Below are 12,842 nucleotides of genomic sequence, written 5' to 3'. Positions count from 1 at the left end.
CAACAGGCAGCAGGGCGCTGTACGTTCTAGGTGACGGAAAGTGATCGACGGCTGCTGATGTGAATACAAAATGACCAAAAAAAAAAAAAAAAAAATATGTGTATATATATATATATATAATATACATAACCTTAACCCTTTGGATTGTTGTCGTTCAGTTTAATTGATTTCATTGATAGTGTTTATAGTCTTCATTTGTGATGGCGGTCATTGATTGCAGCATCCATCCATTTTCTTAGCCGCCTATCCTCACAAGGGTTAGTGCTAGTGCCTACCCCACCTGTCAACGGGCAGGAGGTGGGGCACACCCTGAACTGGTTGGCAGCCAATCGCAGGGCACATAGAGACAAACAGTCGCACCCTCAATCACACCTATGGGCAATTTAGAGCGTCCAGTTAATGTTGCGTGTTTTTGGGATGCGGGAGGAAACCGGAGTGCCCGGAGAAAACCCAAGCAGGCACGGGGGAGAACGTGCAAACTCCACACAGGCGGGGTCCAGGATCAAACCCAGGACCTCAGAACTGTGAGCCCAACACATTACAGGCTGATCCACCGTGCCGCCATCAAATAAAATGTCAAATGAAAAAAATTAGTTGTGGTTTATATTTTTTTATTTAGGTTTCATACTTCCATCCATCCATTTTCTTAGCCGCCTATCCTCACAAGGGTTAGTGCTAGTGCCTACCCCACCTGTCAACGGGCAGGAGGTGGGGCACACCCTGAACTGGTTGGCAGCCAATCGCAGGGCACATAGAGACAAACAGTCGCAGGCACAATCACACCTATGGGCAATTTAGAGCGTCCAGTTAATGTTGCGTGTTTTTGGGATGCGGGAGGAAACCGGAGTGCCCGGAGAAAACCCAAGCAGGCACGGGGGAGAACGTGCAAACTCCACACAGGCGGGGTCCAGGATCAAACCCAGGACCTCAGAACTGTGAGCCCAACACATTACAGGCTGATCCACTGTGCCGCCATCAAATAAAATGTCAAATGAAAAAAATTAGTTGTGGTTTATATTTTTTTATTTAGGTTTCATACTTCCATCCATCCATTTACTTAGCTGCTTATCCTCACAAGGGTCGCAGGGAGTGCTATCACAGTTTTCAACAGGCAGGAGGCAGGGTACACCCTGAACTGGTTGCCAGCCAATCGCAGGGCACATAGAGACAAACAGTCGCAGGCACAATCACACCTATGGGCAATTTAGAGTGTCCAGTTAATGTTGCATGTTTTTGGGATGCGGGAGGAAACCGGAGTGCCCGGAGAAAACCCACGCAGGCACGGGGGGAACGTGCAAACTCCACACAGGCGGGGCCGGGATTGAACCCGTGATCTCAGAAGGGTGAGGCCAACGTTTTACCATCTGAGCCACCGTGCCGCCCTTGATTGCACCATTAAAGGTGAAAATGCAAAGTACGTTTCCCCCTCCCTCCTGATACCGCGACCACTAACCCAGTATAGGATATTTTTCCAATATTTATGACTCTGTATAAATGCAAAAAGGTGAGTTTAATGACTCCGTTGTGATTTGTGTACATGCACATATTTGGTGTCAATTTGCACCTCACGATATGCAGGCTAATATGCTAGCTAGCAACACTGATGAGCCTCACGTGACGGTGATTGTTGGCGTTGTTTACGTCACGGCATTGTATTTGGTGTCAATTTGCACCTCACGATATGCAGGCTAATATGCTAGCTAGCAACACTGATGAGCCTCACGTGACGGTGGTTGTTGGCGTTGTTTACGTCACGGGATTGTTTACGTTTGAGATGCACGTCTGTGTTTTTGGCGACTCGCCGCCATCTTTTTGCCACTTGCAGCAGGGTTGGGTCTCCATCCCCTGTTAAGGGTGGCCGTTCATTCCACTCCAAATGAATTTCTGTAGGTCAGGAAGATAGATTTGAGTGGGTGACATCGTAAATAGTTCTAAAATTCCATCAGGTTTGTGGAAGGCATTTTCTTACAATTTAAGTATAAAACTGTATTTTAATAGTTTAGCAAAGCCTCACGAGGCAGCTATCGAATATCAATGTCTGCGTCGATTTGTAAATAACGTTCAGCGTTCCATCTTTCTCTTTACCTCACCTAACATTTTCATTTCAATTGACGCTTCCCGTGACCCGTATGTCCTGTGTGAAAGCTTTGGCCTCACAGTTCTGAGGACCCGGGTTCGATGCCGGCCCCGCCTGTGTGGAGTTTGCATGTTCTCCCAGTGCCTGCGTGGCTTTCGTCCGGCTGGGCACTCCGCTTTCCTCCCGCATCCCCAAAAAAATGCAACATTAACTGGACACTCTAAATTGCCCATAGGTGTGATTGTGAGTGCGATTGGTTTTTTGTCTCGATGTGCCCTGCGATTGGCTGGCGACCAGTTCAGGGTGTACCCCGCTTCCTCCCCGTTGACAGCTGCGATAGGCTCCAGCACACCCCGCGACCCTTGTGAGGATAAGCGGCTAAGAAAATGGATGTATGAATGAACTTTACATCATCTCACTAAGGTGGAAGAGAAGACAAATTCATTTTCCACTTTCTTCAATCACGGCATGAAAGATTTGGATCACGTGATCGCCATCTGCCATCTTGTTCACAACACGGCTCCTGTTCTGCATTATCTGTGCGCTATTTATAGCTCTGACACAAGGATCCCAACTGCCGCATCCCCCGAGAGGAACCGGGCGGCGCAGACGGGACGATCTCGTCACGCCGACCACGCGACCCCGCTCGGCCCCCGCGGTGCCGATGATCCGCGCGGGCCATTTTGCATAACGCATCTGTGGCACACGAATGCGCCCGAGCTTTTATGTAAGAGTCGCTGGGTGAAGGTTTCCCGGCCTGGAGTTTACGTAACCCTGCCCGCTGGAGGTCGGATGCCCCGTTCGGACCCGCCCGGCCTGCATCAGCGGGTCCATCAGACCAAGGACGCCTCGTGCCGATTACATTATCTCCGCCTCCATCGGAGGAGGTCAGACTAAGGCGACGTGTACGTGAAGACTGCCCGACAGGGCACACGATCGCAATGTGGACTGGCTGGGCGATACGGCCTGAAAATGAAATCTCCGTTAACTCTTTCACGCTTCATGCAAATGTTCAAAGATATCCATCCATCCATTTTCTTAGCCGCTTATCCTCACGAGGGTCACAGGGAGTGCTATCACAGTTGTCAACGGACAGGAGGCGGGGTACACCCTGAACAGGTTGCCAGCCAATCACAGGGCACATCGAGACAAAACATCCGCACTCACAATCACACCTTGGGGCAATTTAGAGTGTCCAATTCATGTTGCATGTTTTTGGGATGTGGGAGGAAAACCGGAGTGCCCGGAGAAAACCCACGCAGGCACGGGGAGAACATGCAAACTCCACACAGGCAAGTCCAGGATTGATCCAGGACCTCAGAACTGTGAGGCTAAAGGCACCATGCCGCCCTATTCAAATATATCGTAATACCCGACGTACAGAGCACACCTGGTTATAAGCCTCACAGAGTACGTTTGTAAAGGAAATACCATTTGGTACACACGTACACCGCAGCTGTGTGAAAGCCGCAAGTGCCCACATTAAAACCCACGTTCAAACATGAGATATTTACAAAGACGGTACACAGAAATAGTTTAATACTAGCGCAGTGCTAGCGTCACGCTAAAGCTAGTTCTGACGCTAACGCTAACACGGACAGTTAAAATAAAACTTACCAGTAAATATCACTGAGACACGGCAGTAACACAGCAGCAAGACGGTAGCACAGTGCTAACGCAAGGCTGGTAAAAGTCCCTCCCTCGGCAAATATATTCCACCCGTCTCATTCTTACCTTTTCCGCTCGAGTGCCGGCTTGCGGCCATTAGAAAAAATGCACAAATTAGCCGCATCACCGCATAAACCGCAGGGTTGAAAGCGTGTGGAAAAAAAGTCACAGCTTGTCGGCCGGAAATTACGGTTATTGTTTGAAATGAGTGTAGAAGGGCTGTCATCTTCAAATTGCGTTCATTTTTGTGCTTCAAAATCTTTCTTTACCAACTTGAAATGATTACTCGACCACTTTAGAACTCCGTCAGACGACTTTGAATGAGTGCTATTGTGCCTATAAAGTACCGCGTCGACCGACCTCTTTTGGTTCATGAGCAGCTCCCGGTGCAGGTCCTGGTGGTTGCGGGAGTTCTTGACCGGGTTGATCAACTTCTTGGGTTTGATGAGCTCATCGCAGTCCCCCTCCAGATAGTCGGGCTCGGCCATGACGCCCCTCCCCGGCGGCAGCGACAGACCGGGGTCACGCGAATCTGAACCCGGGACACAAGACCACGAGGATGAGCTGGGACGTTCAAATGTGGGACGAAAACGCAAATGGACACTCGCGCAACCTTCCGATATGACGCTATAATTAGGTTTACGTAATATTGTGTTCAGTGAATGGTTTTTTTTTTTGCCTTGGTGATGTTTTTCGTGAAGTCATCCTCTGGATTGCGTTCAGTGATTGTGATGGACGCGTTATATAATAAAGAGTGAAGACTTAAAACGGACCACATGCAAAACGGAAAAACTAAACAAAACGCAATAAATGTATGATTTTATAAATGAAAACAAAACACCAAAGAAGGTCATGAAGTGGTTTTATGAGCGGGTTTTTTTTCCCCCCTTTCTTTTTTTTTTAGATTAAACTTTGCTTTCAACATGTTACCATTTTGAACAGGAAATTGGAATTTCACCGTGAATTCATCTTTCTCTAAAAGTCAGAAATTAAATCATGCATAACATTCAGGAAATGAAACTCATACTTCAATCTTACAAAAAAAAAATCATAACATTTGCCTTTTTCAGGATTTTTTTTCATTTTTTGTTGATAAAACAACTGCAGTACTCTAAAACTTCAAGGATAAGTATAATAATTATATTTAATTGTGAAAAAACAGCAAGGTTACTAAAGCTTCAATATACTGATGTGTTAACTGATGAACATACCACAAAAATGTTTTTCTGTAAATTTAAGTTTTTACTTTAGTTGACTTTTAGTTTTAACTTTCTTATTCATATTGGATGGTGATTAAATACATTTGTTGAGCAACGTGTACCTGTCTCATGCCAATATTTCTATTAAATACAATACTTAAATATAATATGAACACATTCAACGACAGAACATGACCCTATCCTCACCAGGACTTTGCAATTTAAATGTGTACCAAAAAAAAAAAAAAAAAAACCCTATTCACTGAATCAAATAAATAATATTCCACAAAATACACTTCAGATGACAAAAAAAAAAAAACATTTAAAACAGTGCATAAAAAAGTTACTCAGCTCACCCTGCAGATGAGGGAAGACGGGGTATCGGAACATTGTCGCCATGGCTTCTATTTGGGTTTGATTGGTAAGTGAACAATAAAAAAAAAGCGAGCGAGCGAGCGAGCGAGCGGTCCTTAATTATATATAATTCAGCCTTTCTGCTTTTGTCTTGCCTCCAAAGCTGCCTGCTTCAAAGAGAGCGAGCTGGAATTCAATGTCTGTTTTATAGCTGCGCTTACACACACGCACAAACACACACTGTCACCCCCCCCCGCCCCCCCCCCCCCCCCTCCCTGCTTCCACTCCCTCCCACTCCTGTTCAATAGGCAGCGCTTTAAAAGGAAATGACAGTATTTTGCGCGCATTCGTGTATTTTATGACTAATTTTCACAAAAGCCTTTCTTGCAGGCAATCATTGCAAACACGCAACCTCACCCGAATGCGGCATCAAAAGCCCCCCAACACCCCCCCCCCCCAAAAAAAAAAAAAACAACAATCAGTACAGTACGCAGTCAACACGCATGTGTGTGTTTCTTTCGGCTTGTCCCTTTCGGGGTCGCCGCAGGCACATGTATGTTTGGCACAATTTTTACGCCGGATGCCCTTCCTGACGCAACCCTTCTCAGGGAGTGGAGGCCCCAGTGGGATAGGAACCCACAACCCCTGGTTTACCAAACCAGTCCTCTAACGACTGAGCTACGGGGCCTCAGTCAACACGCATGTGCGTCCTCAAAATAACAAACCAAAACAACAACACTCCTGGAGGGTCGTTGTAAGTGACGCGCGTCGCCACAAGAGGGCGACATCGCCGCACAGGCGTCACCAAAGCTCGTCATGTTACGTAACAAAGCCGCGATGGCGCAGCATTGGCTGACTTCAAGGGGGAGACGTTGCACATAAAAAAGGGGACGCTGTTGATGGGCACGCGCAGACGTCATTCAAGCTCACTACCTTGGATTGTTTTGTTTTTGTCACCTTTTAAAAATGGAATTTGCATGAAACAGACGCACTGGAAAAGCAGAGGATAAATTTGGTCCTGTCATTAACACGCGTAACTTGTACGGGCATTTGTAAGTAACAATTTAACACGCAGTGGTACCTTCATTTACATGTTAAATCCAATTTAAATGAAGTCACTGCAGACATCAATTGAAATTCCATGAATCCATTAAAGACCCTTGAAACCACATAAAAAAAAAAAAAAAAGCACTTCATTCGCTGTTAGTCGTTTTCAAACCTGAGTTCCTCATATTGCTGGCTGTTTTTGGAGCACTATGACTATGATAAAAAGAAAAATATGATAAAAACAGCCAAACCCTCCCAAGAGAAAGAGGCGACGCTTCAGTCGCCAGAACACGAGTTTGTTTTTAGCTTTTTTTTCCATTCTTGTGTAATCAGGGGTTATATTTCCCTTTGGTGACACCTCAAACTATATATAAAAAAAAAAACAACAACAACAAACAAGACTGAGAAGGGCCTCTTATACTCTAAATAATTGATTAGGAGATACAACGAAGAAACATCCCGTGAGCCTCCCAAAAATACTGATCCCATTTCCTCCCAATTTCCAGCCCAAATTTTACACAATCATGTGACTTTTGCGCCCGCTCCTGCCCAATCCCGTAATTAATAGTGAAAATCGCTCTCATTCCAAAGGATCCCGTGGGAATAAAAAAAAAAAAAAAAATATATATATATATCTCATCTGGTAACTTTGAACCACCACATGGCTCGAGTGTGACTTTTCGACACGACAATTTGTCATCCACTCTATGGATTGCATCATCATTTCTCGCGACAGCGACACGTACCTTTTAGTAACTACCACCGTGCATTCTCCTTGTATACCTTACATATTCATACACTCTTCAAGTGTTGTTCTTCTTCTTTTCCTTTCGGCTTGTCCCGGTTAGGGGTATCCGCAGCATGTGATTTTTGTCCATCTCTTTCCCATCTCGTGCATCCTCTCGAACACCCGCTGTCCTCATGTCCTCCCTCACCACATCCATCAACCTTTTCTCTGGTCTTCCTCTCGCTCTCCTCCCTGGTAGCTCCATCCTTACCACCCTCCTTCCAATTTCCTCACGCTATCGTCTGTGAACATGTCCAAACCGTCGAAGTCTGCTCTCTCGAACTTAGTCTCCAAAACGTCCAACTTTGGCTGTCCCTCTAATGACCTCATTTCTAATCCTATCCAACCTGCTCACTCCGAGCGAGAACCTCAACATCTTCACTTCTGCTACCTCCGGTTCTGCTTCCTGTTCTTTCTTCAGGGCCACCGTCTCTAATCCGTACATCACGGGCGGCCTCACCACTGTTTTATGAACTTTGCCCTTCATCCTAGCGGAGACTCTTCTGTCACATAGAACACCAGACACCTTCCGCCAACTGTTCCAACCCGGGTCACATCCGTTTCTTCACTTCCTCACCACACTCTGTATTGTTCACCCCAAATATTTGAAGTCCTCCACCCTCGCTATCTCTTCTCCCCGGAGCTTCACTCTTCCCCCCACCGCCCCTCTTTACGACACACGGTTCAAGTGTTTGGTGCCTAAACTTGTCCGGCTTCCATTTTGACATTTCTTTCCCTCGTAACGATGAGATTCGTGGCCTAATCTTATCTTCCACTCCTACCTGTTAAAAAAATGCACTTGACGAATATATACGTCGTCGGCACTGAATGGTTTGATTCCATTCGATGAATATAAATGTCAACAGCAGTAAATGGAGAATTGCAACAAAATTTGCAAGGCTTATAGAATTTTGTCTATTCGCCTCGGGGTGTGCGCTTTAAAGCCAAATAAAAAAGGAATAAAGAAGAAGAGACCACTCATTTAATTCTTGCGGAATCGAGCTTCAGGGACGTTGAGCTTGAGAGGTTGTATGTAGGGATGGAAAAAGGAATCGTTTTGGGGGAGTCTAGGTCTTCGCGTGAGCTGACGCATGCTGTGCACATCAAAATCAAAGGCGGGTTTTGTCCATGCCACTAGCAGGGGGCAGAGGCTCTCAAAGGCTGGCAGTGTTGTCAAAGTGTCCGTTAGCGTAACACATGTGCGACGACTTCCTGCGCGGGCCCCCGGGCTGAGGGGAAGTGACATCGTGAGTTCAAAGGGGTCTTCGCAACCTCAAATTGGAGCCCTGCTTCACTCTCACCACTGCTGGCTTGAAACATTCTAATAACTGTAGCTTATGGTTCCATTCACAATTATATTTTACACACTTGCGGCATCAATTAAAACACCTTAAAGCAGTGCTTCGCATACGGAAGCTCTTTTCGAAGAAGAAAACCTCTCACAACCGAGTGAAGTGACCGGGGTAATATTACCCTATCGTTTCGAGTCATATTTAGATGATATGCGGATCACGGCCAAACCACCTCCCCGCCCGATCCACCTCCACACGGCGGTGATAAAAACGCCACCCGTGAGCGGCGATGACGCCGTGGCCAAACCGCTTCCCCCTCAAATCCACGTCCGCGGCTGAGATGAAAACAACGCCGCCCGCGAGCGATGACGACGCCACGGCCAAACCGCCTCCCCATCCAATTCACCTCCGCGGCAGAGATGAGCCACCGCAGAGTCCGTCGATCACGGCTTCCGCCAGGGTGGCACATCGACGCATTTAGAACCCCTGATTTACGGATTACGCCCCCCCCAACAATTTTTTTTTCATTTGTCATTTTTGTCATTTGGAACCCACAAAGTTCTCGTCCTTTGCACCCGTGCAATCCATTTTTCACGACGAACCGGGTCTTTTTGAGCGAATCCATCCTCCCGAGTGTTCGAGCAATATCCAGCAATACAACGAGCGCCCGGTATTTTGGCTAACACACGAAGGAACAACGAGCTACCTACCAGCAGGTAAAACTACTATAAACAGACAAGACCGCTTGAGTGCGCTACTCCCCGGTACGTCACTTCCTGTTTCTTGTCGAAAGCACATCCCTGGAGAGGATTTTCATGGCGGGAGTTACAAAAAGTCATCTACGTCAAAATCATCTTTTGTGGTGACAAAACGGATGGGTCCATTCTGGCAGCCTTTTTTTTTTTCATTAATAGCATACTAAAAATCATGCATTTCATGACAGTGGCGCTTTAAGAATTAGTGCTTTGAGAGCATTAAATTGTTAATAGTTAACTAAATGAACATGTCAACGCGAACCGCTGACGTTTTAAAGCTACATCGGTCAATGTGTTTGGAATTTCGTCCATATGCAAAGAGCGCAACATGAACATATTCTGCCTTTTTGTGTTTACTATTGCTTAAAATGGTGAAATTTCTTAAAACGGCCTCACCATTGCAGGTATTGCCACCACCTGTTTCTTTGGGATGTTCTCGACAGCGCGGGACAAGTATTTTTATTGCGACCACAATCCCCTCAAACGTTGTCGTGCCTTTTTTTAGCGACATGTCCCACTGGAATCGTGCAAACACATTCTTGTTCCGTCTTGTTGGTTCGGACACAACACGCCAACTCCGCTGATCTTCAATATCTTTGGAAACGATGGTGGCGTATGAGCGGCCGTTCACCTCAAAGTCACTCTCAGTTGAGTCACCTTTTGCAGCCGTTAAAGCTGCAGGAGTCTCCGGATTATGACGCTTGGCACCTCCGACCGCTGGGATGACTGCCAAGTCTTGAGAGTGAAAGGCTTGCAGTTGGAAAGCTTCCACTGGAGTTATTTATTATTATTAATTTTTTTTTTGGGGGGGGGGGATCAGAAGGGGTTGCTTCAGTGGTCATCCTTAGGATTCAAGCTAAAGCGTCTGCTGTGGGCTTTCACGTCGCTGTGAAAGATACAGATAATATCATAAATATGTAGTGATGTTGGGCACATAATGTCCAGAGAAACAGAAACTGCAACGTTTTTCCACCTTTTCAGGTTTTAGCTCATCCTCTTCAAAAGTTTGGAGACATTGCTGCTGCCCTTCCACCTCAACCCTTGGAGCAAAAGGGCAGCGCACGGCTTTAAAAAAAATCGTAATAAACGGAATAAAAAAAAATTAACACTTGTTAACAGTTAATAATGTTAATAATTATAGGTGTTATTTATTTAGCCCTATTCAAGGTCACCTTACAAAAGAGTCAAGCATAAAATATGCAAAACATCTAATAAAATTGTATGTTGCCGCACAGTGAGGGCCACTGGTTAAGAGTGTCGGCCTCACAGTTCTGAGGTCGCGGGTTCAAATCCCGGCTTGGCCTGTGTGGAGTTGGCATGTTCTCCCCGTGCCTGCGTGGGTTTTCTCCGGGCACTCCGGTTTCCTCCCACATCGCAAAAACATCCATTGATTGGAGACTCTAAATTCCCTGTAGGCATGATTTTGAGTGCGACTGTTGTCTGTCTCTGTGAGTCCTGGTCTTCCACCTTAACCATAGACCAAAGACCAGTAACGTGCCCGGGACCTAAGAACTACATTTTTTTTCCCAGATTTTCTATACTGTCCCATGGTTGTCTGTGGCCTCTCTCATTTCTCCGCTGAAAAAGTTCAGAGAGGTTTTGAGCTCCAACCGCCACCATAGGGCAGTCATGAACCAGCTGCATGGGGGCGGACCCAAATGCAGGACTCCCAGGCAAAGGCATAATGTTCAGAGTGGTTTTATTCCCAATTAAGGTCATACACAGTTTAAACAGTCCCAAGAAGGCCGAGACAGAAAAATGCTAGGCTAGGCAAGATCTAAAAAACCTTGTTTCACGGTCTGATGACTATGAGGCAAACTAAGAAACATGACAAGACTTGGTTGAACTAAAAGGGCACAAACTCGATGTGACAAAGGATTGCTCTACACTAACTTACGCACATGAGCGGAGTATCCCAGAATGCAGTGACGCATGTGCAACGAACTGGCAAATGCCAATGACATATTTACCACTTAAGTACTTGGTTAATTAGAGTCCCGAATGAAACACAGCGGTGACAGCTGTCAGACGCGGCACCGCCCGGAGCAGTGGCCTGGCCACGCCCCTCACAGGAAGGCCATGATTTATGATTTGTGCATTTGTCAGGTTGTACAGTTGCAAGATTTTTTAGGATTTCTTAACGTGGTTTATCCCTATAAGGGTCAACAAGGAAGCTCGAGAGGTGTTTTTTTTGGTTGTTTTTTTGCACTGGACTGGTCGTGTCCAGACTCTGTATTTTCAATGTTAACACCTCAATGTGCTGCTTTGGGACAACATTCACTGCTGTTCCCGGAATCCCATTACAAGACTTTTGTTTATTGGTCTTGGGAACCAACGCACCCTTCCCATCCCCGGGCAACACGCAGAGTAAAGCAGAAAATGCAACGGGCCTTCCAAAGAGAAGAAAAAAAAAAAAAATAAAAAATAAAAAAGCAAAGCATTCATAAGGATACTAAAAGAAAGGCATTCAGGCATTAAATGAGTTTAAAGTTGGGAGAAAAAGGGAGTAAAGTGGGTCAGACAGTCACCGGGAAGTGGAAAGGGGGAGTTGGCCCAAGACGCATTTCCACTGTTTACCGACCGCACTCCTTCTTTGCCATCCCGCGTGGCCTGCACGGACTAATCTCATAAACTATAAATCATCCCACTTTGACTTGATAGAAAAATGTCTCGTCAATCAAGAGACAAAACAGCCAATTTCCCTTTGCATGATTGACAGTTTTAGAAAACAAAAGAGGAAGTAAATCAATAAATAACTAAATGGGGGGTGGGGCAGGCGCGAGGATTGTGCCAACTGATATTGCACCAGACCGTTTTGTAATCGCAAACTTCCTGATTTCACGACATCCGAAAGTTAATAAAAAAAAAAAAAATCCTACAATTTAACCAATTTTTGGAGTAGGGGATTCCTCTCAAGTCATCCACAACTAAATTCATAAAAGCCACCACGCTTGAAGTCTTGTTTTAATTTTTTTTTTTTTTTCGTATTTGCATGTTCCAAGGCTCCGATCTGCGACAAGCTTGGTCATAAAGTGCCGCCTCCACGAGTCAAAATACAAACGATATTTCTTATGAGCAAAACAACAGTAAGTAGACTTTTTAGCTTCATCCCTGGTCTTGGCGGTAATAAAAAATAAAATAAAATAAAAATCACACTTGAATTAAGGCCCACAGCAGAGGTGCATTGCGTACTCACTGATTTTCATTCAATTATTTTGTAGTTATAGGTTGGAACTTTTTTTTCATCCAAATATTTACTGTAATTCTTCGATGTGGAGGTTGGAAATCGCACGTAACGAACTACCGTATTTTCCGCACTACAAGGCGCACCACATTATAAGGCGCACTTCAATGAATGACCGATTCTAAAACTTTTTCTATATATAAGGCGCACCGCATTATAAGGCACATAGAATAGACGCGACAGTAGAGGCAGGACTTACGTTATGCATCCATTAGATGGAGCTGCACTAAAGGCTCAATATTGATCCATATATAAGGCGCACCTAATTATAAGGCGCACCGACGGCTTTTGATAAAATTACAGGCTCTTAAGTGTGCCTGGTAGTGCAGAAAATATGGTACCTTTGAATAGTGGCATGAGAAATTAAGTCGCCATAGGTCACAAGAAGGCAAAGGTGTGCCCAGTTAATTCAATATTAT

The 12,842-nt window shown here is 45.4% G+C and overlaps 1 protein-coding gene across 2 annotated transcripts in view; it reads right to left on the bottom strand.

Moving 5' to 3' along the window:
- fam107b (family with sequence similarity 107 member B) overlaps nucleotides 1–12,842 on the bottom strand; it is a 32,197-nt gene that overhangs the window by 6,243 nt on the left and 13,112 nt on the right. The window contains exons 1-2 of one of the 2 annotated variants that reach the window (XM_061823648.1): nucleotides 5,301–5,459; nucleotides 4,106–4,277 (exon numbers count right to left, since the gene is read on the bottom strand). In XM_061823648.1, coding sequence (XP_061679632.1) covers nucleotides 4,106–4,277; nucleotides 5,301–5,343 — 215 coding nt within the window. In that variant the 5' untranslated portion in view covers nucleotides 5,344–5,459. Of the gene's footprint in view, nucleotides 1–4,105; nucleotides 4,278–5,300; nucleotides 5,460–12,842 lie in introns of those variants that run through there. The other variant, XM_061823650.1, reaches the window with a different exon arrangement.

The sequence above is a fragment of the Syngnathoides biaculeatus genome, chromosome 6, assembly GCF_019802595.1.
Source record: "Syngnathoides biaculeatus isolate LvHL_M chromosome 6, ASM1980259v1, whole genome shotgun sequence".
Lineage (NCBI taxonomy): Eukaryota > Metazoa > Chordata > Actinopteri > Syngnathiformes > Syngnathidae > Syngnathoides > Syngnathoides biaculeatus.
This window is presented reverse-complemented; position numbering and strand designations above follow the sequence as displayed.